General features: G+C 41.3%; 1 protein-coding gene across 1 annotated transcript; it reads left to right on the top strand.

The window, feature by feature from the left end:
* Positions 1–26,139, top strand: SENP1 (SUMO specific peptidase 1). The gene is made up of 18 exons (XM_075265886.1): positions 1–200; positions 2,009–2,057; positions 5,938–6,041; positions 7,110–7,182; positions 8,055–8,229; positions 11,245–11,410; positions 14,582–14,685; positions 14,783–15,027; positions 16,093–16,147; positions 17,014–17,052; positions 17,195–17,279; positions 19,286–19,423; positions 19,517–19,648; positions 21,528–21,731; positions 22,003–22,082; positions 23,931–24,015; positions 24,100–24,195; positions 24,521–26,139. The coding sequence occupies exons 2-18, from the start codon at positions 2,054–2,056 to the stop codon at positions 24,581–24,583; spliced, it is 1,848 nt and encodes a 615-aa protein (XP_075121987.1). The 5' UTR covers positions 1–200; positions 2,009–2,053; the 3' UTR covers positions 24,584–26,139.

Genomic DNA, 26,139 nt, shown 5'->3' with positions numbered 1-26,139 from the left:
AGCACAAGGTATTTCCGAAGCTTCCTTATTGCAGCGTTTGTCTATTTACGACCGTTTTCGTGAGTTCTCTCGGCCGCTCTGTCTGTTTCCTATTCGGCGAGCTAGGATAACGACTCGGGGGTCCGGTGCAAGGCTCTCTATTCGCGGCTGTCGTAAAGACCGTTTACAGCAGGCCGGCCGGCGGGCGTCAGGCGAGAGAGGTGAGTCTGCGCGCCAAGAGCTCAGCGTGTTGTGAGGAGGAAAAAATGGAAATAAACGAGGCGGCGGGAGAATGTGCCGTGTGAGGGGAAGTGGCGCGGTGTGTGCTCGGCTCCAGAGCCCTGCTCGTCATGTGTCAGGACTCCGGTCCTCCGGTCAGCTGCTTCCCGTATTACCGGCTGTCACTGTGGGACTTCGCGCCCTCAGTACAGCCGGCACAAGGGGTTGTGTCAGGGCTATAGAAGGGCAACTCCAGGTTCTATAGCAGGTAGAAGCTGAGGTATACACACTGCTATAGACCTCTTATATGTCACTATATGATGTTCCCATAATCCAGAGCTATAGCACTAAGGCTAGGTTCACACTTGTGCTGGAGTCTTCATTTGTTGCAGAGTTTGCTGGACCCCATGTGCTGTTATAGTGGTCAGAAGGGGACCCAAATAATGGGGAGTCAGCCAAGGTGAGAACCTAGCCTAATACAGGATAGTGCAGGACATTCATACACACAACCATGTGCGGTCTGCGGGTCAGCAAAATTTGACACACATATCGGTATCTGTGGTTTTCACTGACCTGTACATTCAACGGAATTGACAGAGCCGTATGTACGGACCGGTATAGGACCTGCGTCATAATTTGCGCCTCTTCGAGGGTCAGTGTATATGAGTATATTTTAGGCGTGTGGGAGGAAACCCATACAAACGCCATGCAGATGTTACCCATGGTCAGATTTAAACCCAAGACCCAGCACTGCAAGGCAACAGTGCTAACACTGGCTGTATTTCTCCTAACATGCTTAAAGGGATTCTACCATTTAAACACTTTTTTTTTTTTTTTTTGTGGTTGGCACGTAGGAATAGCCTTAAGAAAGGCTATTCTTCTCCTACCGTTACATGTCTTCTCTGCACCGCTGTTCGTAGGAATCCCGGTTTTCTTCGGTATGCAAATGAGTTCAATCGCAGCACTGGGGGACGGGCCCCAGCGCTCAAACAGAACTCTCCAGCGCGGCCTCCATCTTCAAGAACGTCCTCTTCACGCGTCTTCTTCCGGCACAGGCCGTGAAACTTGTAGGCCTCGGGCAGAGCCGACTGCGCATGCCCTAGGCCACAAGAAAATGGCCGATTACTTACTGTTTGAGTGCTGGGGCCCACCCCCAGTGCTATGAGAGAATTAATTTGCATACAGACGAAAACCGGGATTTCTACAGAACGGCGGCGTGGAGAAGACAACTAAAGGTAGGAGAAGAATAGCCTTTCCTAATATCTATTACTATGTGTCAACCAGAAAAAAAGTGTTTTAATGGTAGAATCCCTTCAAGGCAAAGGCACCACATAGAAAGCCACTGTGGCGGAAAAGCATTGTGGATTTTCCCACTGTGCATTTCATAGAAAGTCTGCAAAGTTTTCCTCTGCGGACTTTCTGCTTCCATTATACCTATATGGACACTGCTTGCGTTTATGTAGGTATAGTTGTCATGCTGCAACTTGCAAAAACACAAGCATTTCCGCTGCAGACTATTTTCTGGAATATGTGGATCAGATTATCCAGAATCTCATCCACTTTGCAGTTAATGTAAAACTCCATGTTTTTTAGCCGCTATGCTTACACTACTTAGGGCCCAGGCCCAAATCTCCTTTTGTAGAAATAATTTTTGTCACCAATAAGTCTTTTGCAAACCCCCCTACATATGATGTTTGGTCATTCTGTAGTTGCGTAGATTAAAACCTTTTTAATAAATTTCTTAGTAGAATGTTTTATTTCAATTAACCACATTATTAATTTCATTTTTTTTTTTCTTTTCTCCCCTCAGACAGATCGATTTCTTTGTGATCCCAGGGATGTAATAAAATTTAATATGGGTAAGTAATTATTGTTCTTGCTCTATTGTGCTTGTGTTCTCTTTTTTTTTTTTTTTTTTTATGTGGATGGGGGGGGGGGGGGTGATGTATACATTACCATTCCTATTCACCATCACACCCCTTAAGAACAATCTGTATACCAGCATTTGTCAGCTATGACTCATTTTATTAAGAAGCCATGTTTTGAATCCTAGCAGCATGTCTTCACCTTTATCGCTCAGATATGTATGTGATAGCTGTGAATAGTTATGGTCTTATTTACCGTATTTTTCGGACTATAAGACGCACTTTTTTTCCTCCCAATATGGGAGGAAAATGTGTGTGCGTCTTATAGTCCGAATGCAGCGTGTGCAGCGTCTGTGTCCCGTCTGTCCGAATGAAAAGAAGAGCAGCACGGTGCCTGCCTGCTCTGCCCCTCCTTCCCTGTCTGTGTCGCGTGTTTGCAGGAGCGAGATCTGAGAGGCAGGGAAGTAGGGGCGGGCCAGACAGGTGAAGGAAGCGTGGTTTCAAGTTTGCCGAGAAAACCACGCCTCTTTCACCCGTCTGGCTCGTCCCTCCTTCACTGCCTCTCAGATCTGGCTCCGGCAATGAAACCACACAGACAGGGAAGGAGGGGCGGGCCAAACGGGAGGAGGAGGCGTGGTTTTCTCGGCAAGCTTGAAACCACGCCTCCTTCACCCGTCTGGCCCGCCCCTATTTCCCTGCCTGTGTGGCATCATTGCAGAAGCGACATCTGAGAGGCAGTGAAGGAGGGACGAGCCAGACAGGTGAAAGAGGTGTGTTTTCAAGTTTGCTTAGAAAACCACACCTCCTTCACCCGTCTGGCCCGCCCCTTTTTCTCTTCTTACATAGCTTCACTGCAGGGTGTCTCTTTCCATCCATGGATGAGATTAGATAGAATAGATAGATAGATAGACAGACAGATAGATAGATAGGAGATAGATAGATAGGATAGATTAGATAGATAGGATAGATTAGATAGATAGATATGTTCAAATCACCCCCATAGCCCTACAATACATATAAAACAAAAACATTACTGTGAAGCACATACACATTTGGTATCCCTGTGTCCGAAAGCCCCCGGTTCTATTTACATTGGTGAAATATTATATTATTAGGTTATTAAATATTTCACCAATTTTTTTTCCTTAATTTTTTTTTCCCTATTTTCCTCCTCTAAAACCTTAGTGCGTCTTATAGTCCGAAAAATACGGTATATAGTTCCTTAGGAAGTAACTGCCCTGCGTTAGAATGGGCATCACTGTCAGTTTGTGTTTAGGATCTGGCCTTTAAAGGGAATGTGTCATCAGAAAATGACCTGTTTTTTTAAAGAGGACCTTTCATCAGATTGGGCACAGGCAGTTCCATATACTGCTGGAAAGTTGACAGTGCGCTGAATTCAGCGCACTATCGGCTTTCCCGATCTGTGCCCCGGGTAAAGCGCTATCGGTGCCGGTACCGTAGCGCTTTACAGTCAGAAGGGCATTCCTGACAGTCACTAACATCCTTCTCCCCAGCAGCGCCTATCGCGATCTACACTGTGAGTGAGGAGGAACGCCCCCCTCCCTCTGCTCACAGTACTTGTTCATAGACGAGTATTATCAGGAGGGGAGGGGGGCGTTCCTCCCCGCTCACACTGTACAGCGCGATAGGTGCTGCTGTGGTGAAGGACATTCCTGACTGACTGTCAGGAATGCCCTTCTGACTGTAAAGCGCTACGGTAGCGGCACCGATAGCGCTTTACCCGGGGCACAGATTGGGAAAGCCGATAGTGCGCTGAATTCAGCGCACTGTCAGCTTTCCAGTAGTATATGGAACTGCCTGTGCACAATCTGATGAAAGGTCCTCTAACACCAGTTTCTAAGAATTTTCAATGTTCTGCAACTTTCACTCTGGCCACTAAGCCCAATTATAACCTAACACTTGCCAATTGCATGGACCATTTCCTGCAGCAGTCACCTCATTTACATCACAGACAAGATAGGCAGGATTGCAGTAAAAGAAGGATCTCTATAGATTAAACCACACAAGCCTAGAAAGCTCTCCCATAGATGAGTCAATGAGTTGACTTCAGTCTGTTCCTGTTTATGGCAGTCACTATTCTGTAAAGCTCATCACTTAAATTATATTAACACATCAGAGAAGAAGCTCAGTCAAGATGGCAGTTACCAAATCTAGTGCAGAAAATAGAAAAAAAAATCTAGTAAATGAAGAGCTGATAAGCAGTATTCTGGTTTGTCCAATACAAAGATAATGGATCTGTCTGCTTCCTGTTCTATTGTGTGTACCACCTACTGAGAACAGCACATTAGCTCATGGGTGATAGACCCCCCACTGATCTGGTATTGACCTTTTTACAGCACTGTAGTTCTTTTATTCTCACCATGGTTGGATGTCCCAGAGATCGGATTGCACTGCAGAGAACCCACACCTTACCTCCATGTAAAAACTGGCATTTTTTTTTTATTTTGTGATGGGCTAGTGAGAATAGCCGAAGTACACTCACCGGCCACTTTATTAGGTACACCATGCTAGTAACGGGTTGGACCCCCTTTTGCCTTCAGAACTGCCTCAATTCTTCGTGGCATAGATACAACAAGGTGATGGAAGCATTCCTCAGAGATTTTGGTCCATATTGACATGATGGCATCACACAGTTGCCGCAGATTTGTCGGCTGCACATCCATGATGCGAATCTCCCGTTCCACCACATCCCAAAGATGCTCTATTGGATTGAGATCTGGTGACTGTGGAGGCCATTGGAGTACAGTGAACTCATTGTCATGTTCAAGAAACCAGTCTGAGATGATTCCAGCTTTATGACATGGCGCATTATCCTGCTGAAAGTAGCCATCAGATGTTGGGTACATTGTGGTCATAAAGGGATGGACATGGTCAGCAACAATACTCAGGTAGGCTTTGGCGTTGCAACGATGCTCAATTGGTACCAAGGGGCCCAAAGAGTGCCAAGAAAATATTCCCCACACCATGACACCACCACCACCAGCCTGAACTGTTGATACAAGGCAGGATGGATCCATGCTTTCATGTTGTTGACGCCAAATTCTGACCCTACCATCCGAATGTCGCAGCAGAAATCGAGACTCATCAGACCAGGCAACGTTTTTCCAATCTTCAATTGTCCAATTTCGATGAGCTTGTGCAAATTGTAGCCTCAGTTTCCTGTTCTTAGCTGAAAGGAGTGGCACCCGGTGTGGTCTTCTGCTGCTGTAGCCCATCTGCCTCAAAGTTCGACGTACTGTGTGTTCAGAGATGCTCTTCTGGCTACCTTGGTTGTAACGGGTGGCTATTTGAGTCACTGTTGCCTTTCTATCAGCTCGAACCAGTCTGGCCATTCTCCTCTGACCTCTGGCATCAACAACGCATTTCCGCCCACAGAACTGCCGCTCACTGGATGTTTTTTCTTTTTCGGACCATTCTCTGTAAACCCTAGAGATGGTTGTGCGTGAAAATCCCAGTAGATCAGCAGTTTCTGAAATACTCAGATCAGCCCTTCTGGCACCAACAACCATGCCACGTTCAAAGGCACTCAAATCACCTTTCTTCCCCATACTGATGCTCGGTTTGAACTGCAGGAGATTGTCTTGACCATGTCTACATGCCTAAATGCACTGAGTTTCCACCATGTGATTGGCTGATTAGAAATTAAGTGTTAACGAGCAGTTGGACAGGTGTACCTAATAAAGTGGCCGGTGAGTGTATATTGTGAAGGCAGCCTAAGCTCCAAAAGACCATGTGTAGAAGGGAGGGCCACAAATGTATTGCTTTTTCAAGTAATATCTTTTAAGCGGCGTTCCTAGAGCTAATGTGTTATGTGTTTTGTCTCCCCCCCCCCCCCCCCCCCTTTTTGCTAAAGATGAAGATGTGAAAGAAATGATCTGGGAGAGTGAGAATAACTCCAAGTATAAAGCACATTTTAAAGCTCCGGCACAGGAACCATTTTGTACTTACAACTTTCAGGTTGGTAAGCATTCTGTTTAGTGGCTCTATAAGGCTAAGATCCCATGGGCCGGAAACGCAGCGCTAAAGCACTGCGGGAACAACCGCGGCAGGAACGCATTGCGGTTCTTCCCGCAGCACTTTGAAGAGAAAGGTCACAGAGTTTTCCTCCATGGACTTTCTCTTACCATTATTTCTACGGGAAGCCGCCGGCGTTTCCGTAGATATAATTGACTTTCTGTGATTTTCAAAGCCACAATGGTTTTGGAAATCGCAGCTTGTCCGTGCTGCGATTTCTCCTCCCCCCCACAAAGTGGGGATGGGATTTGCATGATTTCCATCCACTTTGCAAGTACTGTATAACACTGTGATTTTTCCTGCGGCGTTTCCAGCCTGTGGGGCTCCGGCCTAAAGAAGCTTTTCTGAGAAATGTTCCTAGAAATGTGAACCTAGCCCTACAATGTCTTCCCCCCCATATTTTCTGTACTGTTATATGAACAGAAAAATAGAATGGAAGTTAGGTACGGATCTGTTAGAAGACTTTATTAAACCGTTTCCCGACATCCACTGTACTAGTATGTCGGATGTCAGGTGATTAAAGATGGCAGCTGCTCAGGAGCCGAGCGGCTGCCATAGCCACCGACCGGGTATCTGCTGTTTTATACAGCGGACACCCAGCACTAATGTCTGCGATAGGTCTCTATATGTGTTATCCAGCTGTTTTCCTTTTGCCTGCACACAAGTATTTTAGTCAGTAGCTGAATGGAGATGCTACGTTTCTATAGGGTATCACTGCTCAACCACTTGCAGGTCAGAAGTCGAGGAGATTGGGAACTGAACGGGTGCTGTTCATTATTTAAAATCTTTGCAGAAGGTTAAAAAAAAAATAAAGACATGCAACTCCTGTTTTGTTTTAAAAAAAAAAAAAAAAAAAAAAAAAAAAATACTTGGCTCCTCAATCCTGAGTACTGTTTGTTGATGGGACTGAAAGTGACAACACATTATAACAATATTTTTCTTATTAGTTGTTGTTTGGTCTATAATCTTATATAATTTGGATCTGCGTTCATGTGGGTGTTTATTTTCCAGCCTACCCCTATGCATCCTAGACGTTTTGATAGATCAGTTGTGAAGACTCTTCATAAACCGTTTTTTAACTCAGGTAAACCTTCCAACTTGCTCACTTTTTGCAATAAATCATACAGACTGTAATGTAATGTCATTCTCTATTTTTTAAAACAGGAATTCCTTGGTTATATGGGATGGGGGGGGGGATTGTTTCCTGGCTGCCTGCACCACTCTCTATCTATATACTGTAGCTTATTTTTTATTTGTTTTACTTACTTGCATAGCGCTCTCAGTCTAACTTTCCCTATCAGTATGTTTTTGTGTGGGAGAAAACCCCTGCAAACACAGGGAGAACATACAAACTTCTTGCAGATGTCCTTGGTTGAATTCAAACCTAGGACTCCAGCGCTGCAAGGAAACTGCTATCACTGAGCCACAGTGTTGCCCACTTACCCCCTATGACCCAAAAAATAAATGTGTAAGCGTCCTTAACCTGTGAAAGAACATTGAATAAATCACTAGTACAGTGTGTGTGGTATTGCATTACACCTATCCATTTTTAGCAGTTTGTTCAGCAATAGTGTCATAGCTGGTGATGGGCTGACACTTGCTGCTATGTTTTCCATACAGTGCAAACAGTAAATACTATAGAATCTAATTATCTAACGCTCACTCACAAGCGTCCTCTGACATTTGATAACAGTAGGTGCAATTTGCTAAGCAAATGCCTTGTCCCATGTTTATCAAGCATTTTAGAAACTAAAAAATGGAGAACAGTGTTGGAGTTTATTATTATTATTTTAATTTTTCAAAATTTTGTTATAGCAGTAGGGGAGGGTAGGGGTTTTAAAATTGCCTGCAGATCACAAGCAACACTTGTTTTTAGACCATATTTCTAACTTTTCAGCAGTTGTGTATGCCAGTGTATATTTTAAGCGTGTACTTGTTTATCTGCTCCCACTTTAGAAGTGTCAAAGCCTGAAAAAACCATGGCATTTGCAGATCACTCCAAACTCACACAGCCTGCTAACCTCAATAAAGTCAAGCAGAATGGCAATGGTCATTCTAGTATTCTCCCAGCACACTTCACGTTTCTGCAAAAACCAGCAAAAAACGCAGATGTAGAATCAAGAAAACTAAGGTATGTGTTATGTTATATCTGTTATCTATATGTTCTAGAGGTGACTAGTGGTGGTTTATACTTAGGATAGGTTATCAAAAGATTGCTTGGAGTGTATACTCAACATCTCCACCTTCATTTTCAGCACACAGTATGTAGCCGGAAGTAAATGGCTCTGCAAACTGTGCAGTGGCGATACCACTGTGTAGGATACTCAGCTCTCTAATGCTCTCCTCTTTAACCCCTTCCCACCGATGGCATATTTCAATTTTCCTTTTTGACTCCCCTCCTTCTAAACCCCATAACTTTTTTTTTTAAAAAAAAAAATTTTTAATTTTTTTTATTTCTCCGCTCCCAGTGCCATATGAGGTCTTAATCTTTGCGGGACAAATTGTTCTTCATGATGCCACCATTACCGTATTTTTCGGTCTATAAGACGCACTTTTTTTCCTCCCAATATGGGAGGAAAATGTGTGTGCGTCTTATAGTCCGAATGCAGCGTGCGCAGCGTCTGTGTCCCGTCTGTGCGAATCAAAAGGAGAGCAGCACGGTGCCTGCCTGGTCTGCCCCTCCTTCTCTGTCTGTGTTGCGTCATTGCAGGAGCGAGATATGAGAGGCAGGGAAGTAGGGGCGGGCCAGACAGGTGAAGGAGGCGTGGTTTCAAGCTTGCTGAGAAAACCACGCCTCCTTCTCCCGTCTGGCCCGCCCCTCCACTGCCTCTCAATCTGGCTCCTGCAATGAAGCCACACAGACAGGGAAGGAGGGGCGGGCCAGATGGGAGGAGGCGTGGTTTTCTTGGCAAGCTTGAAACCACGCCTCCTTCACCCGTCTGGCCCGCCCCTACTTCCCTGCCTGTGTGGCTTCATTGCAGGAGCAAGATCTGAGAGGCAGTGAAGGAGGGACGAGCCAGATGGGTGAAAGAGGCGTGTTTTCAAGTTTGCTTAGAAAACCACACCTCCTTCACCTGTCTGGCCCGCCCCTTTTTCTCTTCTTGCATAGCTTCACTGCAGGGTGTCTCTTTCAAACCTGTGCACAAAGTGCATGAAACAATTTTAATTAAAACAACATATATATATATATATATATATATATATATATATATATATATATATATATATATATATATATATACACCGTATATACTCGAGTATAAGCCGACCCCCCTAGTTTTACCACAAAAAACTGGGAAAACTTATTGACTCGAGTATAAGCCTAGGGAGGCTTTTTCAGCACAAAAACTGGGCTGAGAAAATCGGCTTATACTCGAGTATATAAGGTGTGTGTGTGTGTGTATGTGTGTGTGTGTGTATGTATGTATGTATGTGTATATATATATATATATATATATATATATATATATATATATATATATATATGTATGTTCAAATCACCCCCATATCCCTAGAATACATATAAAACAAAAACACTACTGTTGAAACACATTTGGTATCCCTGTGTCCGAAAAACCCCGCTTCTATTTACATTGGTGAAATATTATATTAGATTATTAAATGTTTTACCAATTTTTTTTTTTTTTTTGCTTACATTTTTTTTTTCCCTATTTTCCTCCTCTAAAACCTTAGTGCGTCTTATGGTCCGGTGCGTCTTATAGTCCGAAAAATACGGTAATCTGTATAATGTACTGGGAAGCTGGAAAAAAATTCAGAATGGGGTGGATTTGAAGAATAAATGCATTTCTGCGACTTTCTTACAGCCTTCGGTTTTACGGCGTTCACTGTGCAGCCAAAATGACCTGTCACCTGTATTCTATGTTCGATACGATTCTGGGGGTACGAAATTTATATGGTTTTATTTACATTTTAACCCCTTAAAAAAAATCCAAAACTGTTAAAATTTTTTTTCTAAAAGTCGCCATATTCTGACACCCGTAACTTTTTTTTTTTTTTTTTATACATCCGTGTGCGGGGATGCATAGGGCATCTTTTTTTGCAGGGCCGGGTGTACTTTTCAGTTCTACCATTTTGGGGAAATGCAATTGCTTTGATTACTTTTTATTCAAATTTTTATTAGAAGCAAAACCGTGAAAAAACGTTGGTTTGGCACTTTTGACTCTTTCCCGTACGGGAAAAATATTTTTATAGCTTTGTAGAGCGGGCGATTTCGGACACAGGGATACCTAATGTTTATGTTTCACAGTATTTAAGCACTTTTGTATGTGTTCTAGGGAAAGGGGGGTAATTTGAACTTTTAATATTTTTTTTAAAATTTTTATATATTTTTTTTTTTACTTTTTTAAAACTTTTTTTAAACTTTTTTTTTAGCATTTGTTAGACCCCCTAGGGGTCTTGAACCCCAGGGAGTCTGCTCACTAATGCAATGCATTACAAAATACCGGTGCTTCTATTGCAGGTTATCTAGCATAGCCTGCAGTAGAAGCAAAAAAATGACAGGCCGGGAAGCCAGCGATCACAAGGAAAATGGCACCTCCGTCAACTTTGACCGAGGCGCCGGAAGATTTAATGTCCCCGATCGGTGCAGGCCGCGATCGGGGACATTACCGCTGGTTGTCTACTGTGTAAAACAGTAGAAACATGGCGGCCGGCTCCCGGGCGTCCGCCATAGTTAAACACCTGGCATGCGCCATACTACTACGGCGGATGTCGGATAGGGGTTAATGCTCAATTGACAAATGTACTGTTAAGGTATGTTGACACGGCAGAATCTGGCATTGACAGATTCCTCACTGATTCTGCCTCACATTGTTTTTAGTGGGAGTCAGAGATTGAAGCAGGACACTGAAAACATAGCTTGATATTTCTGTGGATTCCATCTGATTCAGCCGAAGAGTCCACAGTGCAAGACACCCTGCTGAATAGGCCCATAGTCTAGGAATAATCTGTGGCAGAATCATGAAGCTGTGCTCTGCTTCAGTATTCAACCACAGAGGGCCAAAAAATTCAAGTGAAATCTGAGGCAGTAGTTGTCCACTGTGTGAACATTCCCTTAATGTTGTTTATATTTATCAGTAGGATTTAGAGGGTCATTGACTATGTATTTGCTCAATCTGTTTTGCAGCCTCCCTATCAATGCAGCTGTTGCTGGAAAGACAAACCACACCATCAGTTCAGCATTTGAAAAATCTTTTCCTATTAAAAATGCTGCTAGTTTATCTTCATGGAGCGGTGCTTGTCGCCGGAGCCCTAAGAAAATGCAGAGACGACAGATGAGTACAGTAGAAGAAGTAAGTTGTACAGTCCCTTTTCTATAGCACAGTTTTTGTTTCTTTTGTATGAGGAAATGTTATCCAGTTTTTTAACCCTAGAATGCATACCTGGGGCCTCGCAGGCCCGCTCTGTTAATTGTTTTCTATTTACTGCAAGATTACTTTAGTTAGAATTCTGAAACTCTAGGTATTCCTCAGGTATATAGCTGTTAGTCATTTCCAGTTGTTCATATATTTTTATGTTACAGGCATTTCGGAGTAACAACTCTTTTTTGTGAATACCCCATATTTACATACCTGGGGCCTTTTAGGCCCGTACTAGGTTTATATGTGATCCTAAGTCTTTTTGTCTTATGACTCTGCTGTTGCTGTGCAGAGTGTGGATTCTGCCTGACTACATGGTCATGTGATCTAAGGAGGCTCCCTCGCAGCGTCATGCGTTGACATATGACATCATCATAGGTCCTGAACACTGTTCATTGTGTGCTACTTGCTGAAGAGACTTTGGAGGAAGGAGTCACCTTTCTTGTTTCTTGAAAAAGAAACTCTGAGCTCCAAAAATCCAAAGGTTTCTACTGTACCTAAAAGAAAGTGGTGACCTGCTGAAGGTGAGAGTGTATTTGGCTTCTGCAATCAAGCGACAATGGTGTCTTATAAAGCGAAGAAAGAAAAATCGGTCATATTACTGAGTACAATGCACCATGATGGAAGTATAGACACCAATAACAGGAAACTGAAACCCGAAATAATCTTGCATTATAATAAAACCAAAGGAGGAGTTGACAAGATGGACGAAATGATTGGAGAGTATACGTGCAAAAGGCAGACAAAACGTTGGCCTATAGTTCTTTTTTTATAATATGCTAGATGTGTCAGCCCTCAATACCTATATTGTTTATAGTGAGACTCATCCAGGATTCCATGCCAACAGAAAGGACAAGAGACGTCTATACTTGACGGAACTTTGCTATGAACTTTTAATGCCTACCATGATGGAGAGAAGCAGCACAAAATGCTTGCCAAGACAAACAACAGAAGCTATGATCAGATGTGGTATACGTTTTCAGGAACATCCAGAGCCAAGAGATAAAAAAAGAAAGCGATGTTGCATTTGTCCAGCAAAGAAGGACAGGAAATCGGAGCGTGTTTGTACTACTTGTGGACAAAATTTCTGCAAGGATCATTCTTCTGAACAGATAACGTGTGAAAGTTGTTGCGGTCATTAGTAAATTCGAAAAGGAAACTTTGAAAACAGATATTCCTGCAGCATGTTTACTGCAACTTTTATATAAAAAAAACTTTGACAAAAAAACGTGATTATAAAGAGTTATATTGAAAGCGTATATTGGGCATTTTAAGACCGTTCGGTTACTTTTTTGTTTTTTGCACATAATGTTTTGAATTATTCACATCTTAGGATGCATTCCCACTAGCGCTGGTGTCTGCCTGGAGGTGATCTGTAATGGATCTGATCTCTTGGTAACTCCAGTTAAGGCTGCCGGAATGCCCGGATTCTACCAGCCTTAGCTGGGTTCACCAGGAGGTCAGATCCATTACAGATCCCCTCCTGGCAGACACCAGCACTAGTGGGAATGCATCCTTACTTTGCAATTTTCAAATAAACTTTGAAAAGTATTTTTATTTGAGTTATTCCATGTTATTTGCACACGGGCCTAAAAGGCCCCAGGTATGTAAAAGTGTAGATTTTTATGGTCATGCATTCTAGGGATAATAAAATATACAGTGACCTTTGTGCCAGAAAGTTGTTTTTGTTTTCTTAACGCATCTTTTTACATCTTGTTTGCCAAGCCAGTTTGGCTTTAGGATGTAAAATGTTGTTTTAAATGCCTTCTCCGTTCTTCCCCGCTCACTATCCACTGCTGTTTCAGACACAGCGGCAGGTAGTGAGAGGGACGACACCTCTGATATGATTGTTACCCTTTTTATGTATTAAAAGTAGGGTTATTCCCATCTCAAGGATCCTATCTACACTGCTAGCTTATGTAAATTGAAGAGTTATAAGATAAGATCCTTTAATAGTCCCACATTGGGGAAATTTCAGAAATTTTCCTAAATATATTGCTTTAGTAATGCTGCATAGTTTTCCTGCTATGTGAAATTATTCATCCCGTTGTTTACACAGCATTTCCATAGAGCTGGACCTGTGTGATAAGACAGAACACATAACCTCACCCACTGCTGTCCCTGTTACCTACAGCTCTGCTGTTCAGCTAATTGCAGTTTGCTGATAAAGCCCTGTCTGTTATCTCTATGTGTAAACAACCACATAACACAGTCGCTTCTCTAGAAGCTGGTGCATATTATTTGATTTGCTTCATAGTCTCCTGTTCAGCAAACTGGGGGGAGATAACTTTGACTATTTCATAATGAATACAGGAAGTGAGAAGAAGAGAGCAGGGAAAGCTGCTGGAACAAGGAGATGGGAAAACCTCTTTAACCCTACATTTAATACATGCATATTGGGCTGCTCTATAGACATGGCTTAGCAGACTTCCTGTCAGTCAGCACTGACAACGTAATACGTGGCACTACTTATGTCTGCTCATGCCTGACCCCACCCTCCTAACCGTACAGAGCTTTAAATATAAAGTATCAAAACTACCAGCATTGATTGCTCGGGAATGATGGGGGGGGGGCTAGAGAAAAAAAATTCCAGTTGTGCCAGAATCAGCTTATGCTGTGTTCACACATCAGTATGCCATCCGTCCGTTTGAATTCAGTTTGACACTTCAAAACGGACTGATACACATACTGATTGTATACTGACACCTTTTTATGCTGATAGCAAATGCTCTCCTTCCCCTAGAGGACAGATAAGGGGATTAAAAGTAGAAAATTGTAAACAAGGTAAAGATAAGGAGATATAATAAATGTCCTTATGTCCTCCTTATCTCTACTGTGTTTACAATTGCTACTTTTAATCCCCTTATCTGTCCTTTAGGGGAGGAGAGCGTTTGCTATCAGCATAAAAAGGTGTCAGTATACAATCAGTATGTGCATCAGTCCGTTTTAAAGTGTCAAACTGAATTCAAACGGACGGATGGCATACTGATGTGTGAACATACCCTTAGTGTCGTCTATTAATTGATATAAAGAGTTGGCGTTGGTGAAATGAACTCTTTAAATGGACTTCATAAATCATACTGTGTGCATGTCGCTTCCTTACAGACTGTACGTGCGGAGGAGAAGGAAATATATAGACAACTGATTCAAGTTGTGACGGGAAAGACATTTTTGTCCACCAATTCCACAACTTTTCATCCTCCAGAAGCGTAAGTTACTAAAAGTTTTGTTACATGCGCTCATAGATAAAACATGAATTTCACTTTACGATAAATCTGATTTCTTTATTTCTTTATTTTTTGTTAGATCGCGGAGGTTAAGTTCGAGTAGTGTATCTGGTCAACCTGGTGCTTCAAGTCTTAGTTCTTTAGAGCCTTGTACTTTGGATGTGGAACCTACATACCAGCCACAATATAGTTTAGTTTCAGAAAAACAATTGACAGCGCCACTTTCTGTTGATGCCGCTTTCAAGCTTAGGTGTGAGAGCAGCGACATTGGCAACCACCAGCTTCACAGAGAACAAAAGCCTACCACTCACGAGCAGTCTAAAGGTAATATTCTCAAATGTTCTGTGGAAGGATAAGCCATAGTAGATCTTTGTCATGCAGCATAAGACCCATGGAAGAGCTTGTTTAATTGTAACATGACCTATTGTTTAAATCTCTTCTTATGATAATGCATATAGTGTCACTGAGCTCTTACTGTAGACTCTCCCTTACATATAAATGTTAATATAAATCTTGATAAAGCCGATTATATATGACCTAGTTTCAAACTCTTTACTCAACCTTTTATGTTAGAGATACATAGCAGTTTTTGTCATGGCTGCTGTTATACAACCAAACATTTGTCAGTATTGGTCTGAAAGTGGCCAACCCCTTTAAGGCAAAGTTCACATGGGGTTTTTTGGTCAGGATTTTGAGGCCGTATCTGTCTCAACATCCTGACCAAAAAGACAGCTACCATTGAAATCAAAGGGAGCTGGTCAGTTCTTTTTTTTCCGGGAGCGGTTTGTTCCAGCTCCTGGAAAAAAAGGACGGACATGCTCATTCTTCGCCTCGTGAATCCGCCTGAAGGCACTCCTAACTAGGCCCATGCATTTGTGCCTAATCCGGAGCAGTCACAGCTACCTGTATTTTGGACCAGAACCTGAGGCGGCCTCTGCCTCAGGTTCCGGACCAAAGAACCCCGTGTGAACCCGGCCTAAGAGTCTCAAAAAGATTAAGCACTGCTGAAGTTGTAGTCGCAGCACCCTCTGAATCACAGTGCAACTCCATTCATTAACATTGGTCAACGAGGCTAATAACCCAAGTTTCGGCTCCTAGTAGCAAACAGCTGATTTTGCTAGGGAAAGCTGCTCCAGGGGAAATGGAAGTATTACATGTCAGCTATTTAGATGAATGGTTGTCTATTGAATACAAGGAAAGCTTGAGTCTTTCAAGCACTCTGATTTGGTGGATAAAGGGGACCCCCATATGTTATGACTATAAGCCCTGAATGGGGATTGGATAGCTGGATGAGATATCTTAAGCAGAGTTCTGCCAGTGCCCCAGAACATTTTACTGACACAATGAGGAATCAAGAATAAACTTGTTTTGATTTTAATTTCTTTTCAGGTTCAGACTCTGTCATTGTACTCGATTCTGTATCCAAAGAAGATCCTCATCCCAGGTATTTACGTGAAATCTGTTATTTGCATCAATATCTGGTCTTGTATTTCGGAGCCATTTGACTTTATGGGGAATTTGTTTTCAGATAGCAAAGAGGAATAACATATAAGAATGAGTTATTAAGTTATAGAGTAGATATAGCTGATTTTCTATGAAAGCTCAGACTCCCGCTGCTCAGGAAAATGGGGGACTTTGCCTCCCCCCCCCTTCTTTGTTTGAATGCATCGGTGGGCGAGTGAGCAGTGCCTGCATCACTCAACTAACTTTGTTTCCAAGAGCGTGCTGTCCTGCTATCTCAGCGCACCCACTGTAATCCTTTTTAAAAGGCTTTCTCATGTGTGGTACATTTTCTGTCAAAAAATAGCTAGACATTAACATTCCCCCCCCCCCCCCCCATTTTTGCCTGAACAACCCCTTTAATTTCTCAGGCTTTAGTTGTTTTAGTCGTAGTGTGATTAGTTGTAGTTTTAGTTGTTGTTTTTGGGATACATGTAATATTTTCTTTAGCAGAACAAAGGGACACAACACAGTAAGTAAATGATAGTTTTTGAAAATGATTCCAACTGAATAGTTACATCAGAAGGAGGCATATGAAATAGTTGGCTGGTTTTGGTTTTTTTGCAGCTTTTTGATGCCAGAATTTAGAAATGGCAGAACTGATAAATTCCCTCAGTATATTTTGTTGGTTTTGGGATGGTTTCAAAAATTTTGACAAAGTTTAAGACTAAATAGCTTTTATAAATTAACTTTTTCTTTTTTCTTTCTACATAATTTGATAATTGGTAAATGTGTTAATTTATGTAATTGGTTTAATGCTAAACCGGATCTCTTGGTTTTTGTTTTTTTTTTTGTTTTGTTTTTTTGCAGCCGTCCATCCTTCCAAGCAGAACTTTGGATTAAAGAACTGTAAGTAGTAATGCCACACAATTATAAGTATTTTTTTAAAAAAAGTATGTTTAGATTATTCGACAATAATAATAATAATAATAATAATAATTAATTATTATTATTAGATTTATTTATTTTGTGTGTGTGTTTTTGCTACTAGAACCAGCCTCTATGATTCAAGAGCAAGGGAACGGAGGAGACTCATAGAAGAACAAAAAGCTCTTACACTAAAGCTTCAAAACCAGGTATTTTTGTTTCAGGGTTTCCCCCCCCCCCCCCCCCCCCCCAATTTCAATGGGATTTTATCTTGTGTCTGTTTACAACCATGTCCGTTTTTTCAAGCGGTCAAAGAAAAAAAAAAATCCTACATGCAGGACTTTTCTGTCCGTTTGAAAAAAAGGACAGCAAGTGTCCGTTATATTTGTAACATTGAGGTCTATGGGCAACGGACATATAAAGGACAGTAACTGACAGCCATCAGTTACTGTCTGTTTTCTGTCCGTTTATTTTCTGCGCATGCTCAGAATGCATAAACAGCAAAAAACAAAATCAGACAGTATTTTTAAAAAACGGAAACTAACTGATGCTAATTGATACTAATGTGTCCGTTTTTTTTTAACTGGGCTATTAAATGAATCTGTTACAAAAACGGACACATCAACATCAGTTAGTGTCCATTAATGTCTTATGATAGGTGTCCGTTTGGGGTTTTTTTGTTTTTTTTCCGGACACTTTCATAATGGAATTCAACAGTAGTGTGAACCCTGGCTGTAAAAACTAACTGAAATTCAGTGATTTTTATGCTGGGGTTTACCTGCAGCTCCCAATCCTGCTATTGCACTGGATTTCACTTGAAATGCAACACATTTAGGGCTGTCAGTCTTTGGTAAGGGGTGGTAGTCAGGGGTAGCAAGTGAAAAATGGGATCCTTGCCAGGCGTAGCCACAACTTAGGTGCATCAGATATCTTATTTGCATATGGCTTAAAAGTTAATTTTCTTTGAAGCAAGTTTGCATGTTGACACTTTTTACACAAAAAGGGTGTGTGCGCTGATGTTTTTAAACCACTTAAATGTTGTAGGAATTATTTTAGTGGTGGTAGACTTGCAAGAAGTGAAGAGAGGGCATAAAATACCAACAGGCATAATTCTATAGTGTTCTGATGCACACTATTTTACTACTGAGAATGTATCATATCACAGTTCATGGCACAGCCATGATAAGCCGAGAGAAACTCTTGTAAGCATTAGGTGACTTATATTCCATGTATTTTGGAAAGTTGCAACTTATACAAATAAGGGTGTGTTCAGATGGTGCAATTGAAACTACAACTATTTTGGTGCAGTTGCATCAAAAACACAAGTTTTGTTGTTTTGTTTTTGTTTTTTTTGTTTTTTAAATTTCTGTATGGTCTTTGGTGTTTTAAACTACTCTGTCTGAATACACCTTAAGGCTAAGGCTCCACAGGCCAGAACCGCCACGCTAAAACGCTGCAGGAAAAAGCGTGTTGCGGTTCATCCCACAGCGCTTTGAACAGAAAATTCATGGAGTTTTCCTCTGCGGACTTTCTGTTACAATTATATCTATGGTAAAGCCACCAGCGCTTCTGTAGATATAATTGACATTGATTGTTTTTTTTTTTTTGTTTTTTTTTGTTGTTTGATGAATCCCATCCAGTTTGCAAGTACTGTAAAACACTGTGATTTTTATAGCGGCGTTTCTGGCCTAAGGCTTGGGCTCCAGCGAAGTCACAGCAAATCCCATCCCTTCTGTGATAAAATATGCACACAGGACATGCAACGATTTCCAAAACATTGCAGTTTTGGAAATTGCAGCATGTCAATTATGCCTACGAAAATGCCGGCGGGTTCCCTATAGGTATAATTGAAGCAGAGTTTTGTGTAAAGCGCTGCGCGAAGAACAGCGATGCGTTGCCACCACAGTTTTTCCCGCAGTGCTTTTTTGCTGCAGTATATCACGTGTGGCCTTAGCCTTAAGAAGATGCACAGTTTTTATATATCTTATTGAGGAACACTACAGGAAGAACTGGAAGGACACCAGAAGTCATGTACCACTTCTTCATGTCCACTACTAGTTAGAACCTAGAGGTTTTTGTCGGCCTCTGTTCTGCCTTTGGAGCAGCAGACAGACTTCGGTAAAGGCTCGTATGAAACATTATTTTTACTCCAGGTGAACCTGTACTGCAGAATTCTCTCTGCATTTATGTAATTTTTTTTATCCTGATTATATAGAGACTGCAGGAACGCTCTGTACATGATGCCGTAGACTTAAATCTCCGTGTACCTCTTGAAAAAGAAATACCAGTAACTTTACTTCCAAGGCCAGAGGAATGTGTCCCGGAGGAGCAGGAATTCCCAGAACTAACAATGGTAATTTATTTTCTTGTATTTTGTATGTTAGGGCAACTGTTCTTTATGGGTTTTTTTTTTTGTTTTTTTAATGACCATTTTTTTTTTGTAAAGGAAATGGAGAAGGAAATTAAGCATGCTCTCTATGGTGGCTGCCAGGATCAAGTATTAAGTGAAGCTTTCCGTTTGACAATTACTCGTAAAGATATTATGACACTTAATAGTCTAAACTGGCTTAATGATGAGGTGAGTTTATTAATGTCTGGGGGGGGGTGTGTGTTTGTTTTTGGTAACGTTTCTGTAACTAGAAACTGGTTTAACCAAAGACTGGTCTCTGCCTATTTGTATATAGGAGAGGCCTGTCAATCACACCAGCTGGGGAGAAGACAGAGGACCTGCCCAGCAGACACTTCTTACCCAGCTTATTTTCTCTGAAATGCTGCAGTATTTCAGGCTAAAGTGAAGTGCTCTATTTTGAGGGAATCTGTTTATGGTATATCCACATGATGGAAAATGAACAGAAATTCCTCTTCATTATCTGACACCACATTTGGCTGTGAGATTCCCACTACAGGATGCCGATTCCCGTCAGGTCTTTCTACTGCCCAGTCAGCAGGGAGTTGCAAAAATCCATAGCAAGCTCTATAAGGAAAATGTTGTTTTTGTACCGTGTTAGCCAGTGAGTAGAAAATATAAAAAAACAAAAAACTTGAAAGTCTTCCGTAGATAATACCTTTTTTAATGGCTAACTCATAAGGATGACAGATTATAACGTTTCGAAGCTCTCTGCTTCTTCTTCAGATATAACTAAAAACAATTTCTGAAGGCTGCATATTTATGTACAACAGGACACATAGGGATAGAATTCTAGGAGGAAGAGGGGAAGAGGCTTATTGGTATGTACAAGGTAAACAAATCCACAGTTCCCAGGTTCTTATCAGTTCAGAGTGTCTTTATGGCTGCTTGAAAAAGGAGAATGTATCTCCGAAACATGTAGCGTATTGAGTGTTAAATAAAGTGTATCTGCTTATGGTAAGGAGCGCATATTCCTTCTCCTCCTTTTTTGGAGTTACTACTCCTATTTCCATTGCAATTTTCCAACTGGATAATCTCAGGACCTGGAGAAGGTCTGCAGCAATCTTAGGGGGCGTTCACACTACCGTCGGTGTCCGACAGGTAGTGTCCACTCCTAGTGTCCCCTCAAAATCTGGCACGGACATTAGGAGCGGACACTAGCTGTGTCCGTGACACCTGTCATTTATTTAAATGGGCATCGGGTGCGTTCTTTTTCACTCCGTGCCCTTCCTTCACTGTCCGCATGTAAAGATGTCCAACTTTTCAAGCGGACAGAAAAACCTACATGTCGGGCATGGAGTGCAAAAGAATGCACCCGATGTCCATTTAAATAAATGACAGCTGTCACGGACACAACTAGTGTCCGCTCCTAATGTCCGTGCCAGATTTGGAGCGGACACTACCTGTCGGACACAGACGGTAGTGTGAACGCTCCCTTATAATTGCGGTGTTGACAAGTGTATATATATTAGTTGTGATTAGTCACAACCATATCAGGTGAGAGTCCATTTGGAACTGTCTTGTCCACCGTCACTGTTTTATTCTTTGAGGTCATTACTTGCTAATAGGGGATATTAGAAGACTACCAGCAGAATGTGATATAGCACTGCTTTGTCACACCCCTTTATCATTTATCTGGTGGAACTACACAGATAAACGCTATGTGCCGCTCGGCATTGTTTTCTTTTTTTGTTTTAAAATACAAAATGTAGTGGTGGGTGAAGGTGGTGCAACACTGTCCCATGGCCTTCAATGGAGCCGTTCTGCAGTTCCATCGCTTGCAGCTATACTTTGTACTCAGTATGTGCAGAGCGTTTCCTGGCTTGTAAACCACACTGGGAGCTGTGCCATCTGTATTCAGTTGATGTGAGAGGTGGTACCAGATATCGGACCCCCACAGATCTAATATTGTTGGCCTATGCTAAGGATAGGCAATCAATAGTAGAAACTGGATAACTATCTATGCTGCATACTTTTATTTCCAATTTAGTATGATGTGATTCCTACTTTAGTTGACTTACATTTGTATATCTTCTGTCTTTTTAAACAGATCATAAACTTCTATATGAATCTTCTGATGGAAAGAAGTAAACGGAAAGGCTTGCCAAAGGTTCACGCATTCAACACGTTTTTTTTCCCCAAGTTAAAATGTGCTGGGTTTCAGGCAGTGAAAAGATGGACAAAGAAAGTGGATGTGTTCGATGTGGATATTTTATTAGTGCCAGTTCACCTTGGTGTACATTGGTGCTTGGCTGTAAGTCAGATGTTGCTTTTCATTAACCCCCTGTTGTCTGTCTGAGGGTATTTTGCAGATGGATTTTGACAGCAGATTGTGTAGCTTTGCATAACTTTTCATTATACAAACAATGTTTGTTTCCCAATATATTCCTTACCCTGGACAATCCCTCTACGCTTTATGTACAGTCTATAACTAGAATTGTGAAGAACTACAGCACTGAAATAAATGTTTTAGATAAATAAATGCCACTTTATCATGCACTTTATAATGAGTTGTCATTTTGCAGGTGGTGGACTTCAGGAAAAAGACTATAACCTACTATGACTCTATGGGTGGACTGAATAATGAAGCCTGTAGAATATTACTGTAAGTGACACTAAACCCCTTTCTAATCTTCTGTGCTTTATATCTAGTTTCTTGATGTTACAACCCAAGTTTCCTTTAGGGTTTCTAAGTTCCTACTGATTCTTGTATGGATATTTTTACATAACAAATGGCTTTTTTTGAAGACCTTTCCCATCCTTTGTAATCGCCTGTATGGATTATTTAGCGGGGAATACTGAGGAAAGATTTAAAGTGGACTTTCAATAGTGAAAATTTGATGTCACATCACAAATATAGTTCAGTCCTGCTATTTGTGCATTCTGGTGCGACGTTTGCAAAGTCTCAAACTTGCCACCACAGTCTGACTACCCTATGTATAATGCGCAGGATAGTCTGGGTCCCTGCCCCCAAATCTACCGGTGTAGATGATGATGGCGGCATTGTCTGTCCTGTTGGTGTTTTCTCCTGCAGGTGTTGTAATGAGAGCTGCAGGGTAAGACAAATGGGATGGAGACAGAGCTGACTTAATCAGGGCTGGTCCATCAAAGTCGGCAGGAGGGCTCAATGTTAAGTCAAATTTTCCCATTTTAACCCTTAAGTGCCATCATGGTTTCTATCATAATGATATATCTATGGTAGTGGTGTATGAGAGACACCATGATAGTACTTAAGGGTTAAGGTAGTGTTGCTTTTAACCCATTAGTAACAAATGTGTAGACTTTCTATGTGAGTTGCAGCATAATGTTGTTATAAAAAAAAAAAAAAAAAAAAACATGAAAAAAAGTGTGGTTTTCTCCAGAATGATATTTAATTAAAACTTCAGGTCTTCCTCGCCAAGGCTGGATCAAGCTTTTTGTGGGTCCTTGGGCGACAGGGCCCTTTTTGGAGTAACTCTTGTACACTGCAACAAAAAAACAATCAAAATTGGGTGTGTTTTGCTGAGGGAGACCTACTGGAGTGGAGTGTAATACAATCCATTCCATACAAGTGGATCACACCTGTTCGGACATTGGAAAGTAAAGGAATTTGAGGCGGACATCTGCCTAAGATTCTGCTTTATTTTGTGCCCCCGGCTCATGGTACAGACCATTAGCATTCTGTTACAGATTTCTACCACTGATTAGGTCCAAATAAATGAGTCTAAACAGTGAAGAGTCTCAAGCCACAGCCTCCGAATCAGCTGCAGAGTCTGCGTCAAAATCCAGCCAGGACGTTTTGTTTTTGTTTTGTTTTTTTCAGCTTCCTGCTCCAATTAGTTTCAATAGGAGGCAGAATGAGGGAGGAATCTGCTGTTTCTTCCACACAGTATAATGTGCTCCGCCGTGGCCCCCACACGGCATAACTTGCCGTCAAGAGACGCGCCCCAGTCCCCTTAAAGCCGGTGCTATTATTATACTCTGGGGGTCTCCTCAGAGTATAATAATCAGAGGCCCAAGGAAAGTGATTACAAATAACACACTTATACTCTCCTTACTTCACCTCTTATGTGTGTCCTTTTGCTACTGAGGTCCTGTTCCCCAGACATCACTGCCTGTGATTGTGCTTCATGTGACGGCTGAGGCCCAGTGACCTCATTATGGCGGCGTGTCCCACGTGACTGCTGGGGTCCAATCACAGCCCCCAGCAGTGAGGCCTGGGGAGCAGGATCTTAGTCACCGGCCTGAAGAGCTCCGGAGTGGTTATTGAACCCAGGAGAGGTGAGCAGAAGTAATTTTTATTTATTTTTTATCACCTGCCCTGGGCTGGAATCTTTTGGAAAGGGTCCCGGTGATCACTATAGTGTAGCTCAATAATAATCCGGTTTTGGCTCACAACTCGCAAATCACTGACCAAACCACTGTGGTGTGAATAAGACCATAATCTAACAAGACTCTGTGTTTCCCCTCACAGGCAGTATTTAAAACAAGAGAGCCAAGACAAGAAAGGAATTTGCTTTGATACTAATGGATGGAACCTGAGCAGCAAGAAAAGCAATGTATGTCTTCTGATAGTGGAATGTGTAACATATTTATTTTTTGCTTTAACACTTCAAGTATAATTCTTATATATTTCCTTGTAGGAGATCCCTCAGCAAATGAATGGCAGTGATTGTGGAATGTTTGCCTGCAAATATGCAGATTACATCACCAAAGATAAATCGATCACCTTCACACAGGTATATCATTGAAGGGTAATATGAATTTGGTGGATACTGTATTCTTTCTCAGTTCATGGTTTGATTTTCTACCCCCTAGTATTCTTTCATTCACAACTTGCACATAGAGATGACTTTTATTCGGCTGACATGCTGAGGTCTACTATCTCCTATAGGCTGTAACAAACCAGTTTCCTTATCCACTTCTTGGGTTGCTCTCCTTGTCCTTATCTTCACTTGCTCTGTTTGATTGCAGAGAGTCTGTAACTTGTATCCTCATTATTGTCCGTTGTCCTAAAGCCTCTATTCCACAATTTACCAAATAGCTTGTGTTTTCTGTTTCCAGCATCACATGCCCTATTTCAGGAAAAGGATGGTTTGGGAGATTATTCACCAGAAACTGCTTTGATGATGTCAGTATTCAGCCAGTTACTGTGGTGACGGATCGGTCACTCTTCAGAGCTCAACATGGACCAACAATAAAGTGCTTTTCCACACGTTTACGATTGTACAATAAGCTAGCACTGTTATTTATGACACATTTTGTCTATATTACCCCGAATGCCAACTCATTAACTTCTGTTCAATTACTTAACAACAAAGTATTATTTCGTCACAACTTTAATGTTATCACAGGTTTGTAACTTTGATAGAAATAAGAGAACGTTTGAACTAAACACTATACTAACATATTTACCTGTACAGTTTTTCCTTCATTTTTTACTAAAGTGGCACTGTATAAAGCTACATTCACACTGCTAGTGTTCTGTTCATTGTTCTGATCCGTCATGAGCAGTGGACTGCAACCTTGACAGAATGATGCAAATGGAAGATGTTCTTCAAATCCTTCGGTCACCATTGACCTTAATATTTTGTCCTGTTTGCTTTTGTCAACTGTGGATAAACTCCTGCGTGTTTTTTTTTTTTTTTTTTTTGTGTTTTTTGTTTGTTTTTTTTCAACACTGAAAAAAAAAAAACTTCATAAATAAAAGTCAGTGATAACTGATGCAAATGGAAGATGCTCTGTCTGCATCGTTCGTTCTGTTTCTGTTCAGTCCATTGTTCTAATCCCATGACAGATCAGAATGATGGCAGTGTGACTATAGCCTTGCTTCTACATTCTATGGCCTCGTGTTGTGTAATTTCAGCATGATTTGCTACGACACTGACACTGATTTTCTATTTTATTTTAAATTGTACTTTGTAAAGGAAAAGTTTTATATTTCCATCGTTGTACAGTATTGTTTTATAGACGTGTACTGAAGTGTCACCTCCATCTTTTTCCTGATTTCTACTTTTATATTGCAAGAACACACAAAGGTAGATTTACTATAGAAAAAGTAAATAATTCTGTACCATATTTGTACTTTACTATATAATGCCTTGTTTGTATTTGTAAACTTGTACTGGTATCATTCAGCTTCTAGCCTACCTCAGTTCAACTGCTTTTACCAGCTCATTATGGTCAACTTGTTGTAGTCAGACTCACACATGCAGTTTTTTGTTTTGTTTTTTTTAGGCAGCAAAGGAATAGGGATATAAATGAAGGATTAGTTGGTTCCCTTAATGCTGGATCCACGTCTGGCTTTGCCTTTATATTTAAGAGAAAGAAAAACATTAAAATTGCTTGTGTGTTTCCAGGCCAAGGTCTTATTCACACATCAGCCAAAACCATGCTCCAGTGGAAAAAAATAGAGGTGCATTATATATACCTTATTTCTATGTCATCTTCACCACTGGTTTTGGCTTACAAACACTGTGTGAATAAGGTCTATAACTGAACTTGACCAGTGAAGCAGATTAAGGAGATGTTGATGGCTGACGAGCATTATCTTGGCAAAATTGCTATTTTTGTAACTTGAGGGGATTTTCTTCAAAAAAATTGCTGATTGGAAAATTGTTTTCTATGAAACAGTCTTATACTGTAGTTACAGCAGTACAGTATATAAATCATCTAGTTTGTAT

This window comes from Leptodactylus fuscus, chromosome 2 (assembly GCF_031893055.1).
Source record: "Leptodactylus fuscus isolate aLepFus1 chromosome 2, aLepFus1.hap2, whole genome shotgun sequence".
NCBI classification, from domain to species: domain Eukaryota; kingdom Metazoa; phylum Chordata; class Amphibia; order Anura; family Leptodactylidae; genus Leptodactylus; species Leptodactylus fuscus.
This window is presented reverse-complemented; position numbering and strand designations above follow the sequence as displayed.

Coding starts and splice junctions, on each gene's coding strand:
- SENP1 (XM_075265886.1), top strand. Junction 8,230..11,244: donor GTAGAATCAAGAAAACTAAG/GTATGTGTTATG, acceptor TCTGTTTTGCAG/CCTCCCTATCAATGCAGCTG. Junction 24,196..24,520: donor AATCGATCACCTTCACACAG/GTATATCATTGA, acceptor TTCTGTTTCCAG/CATCACATGCCCTATTTCAG.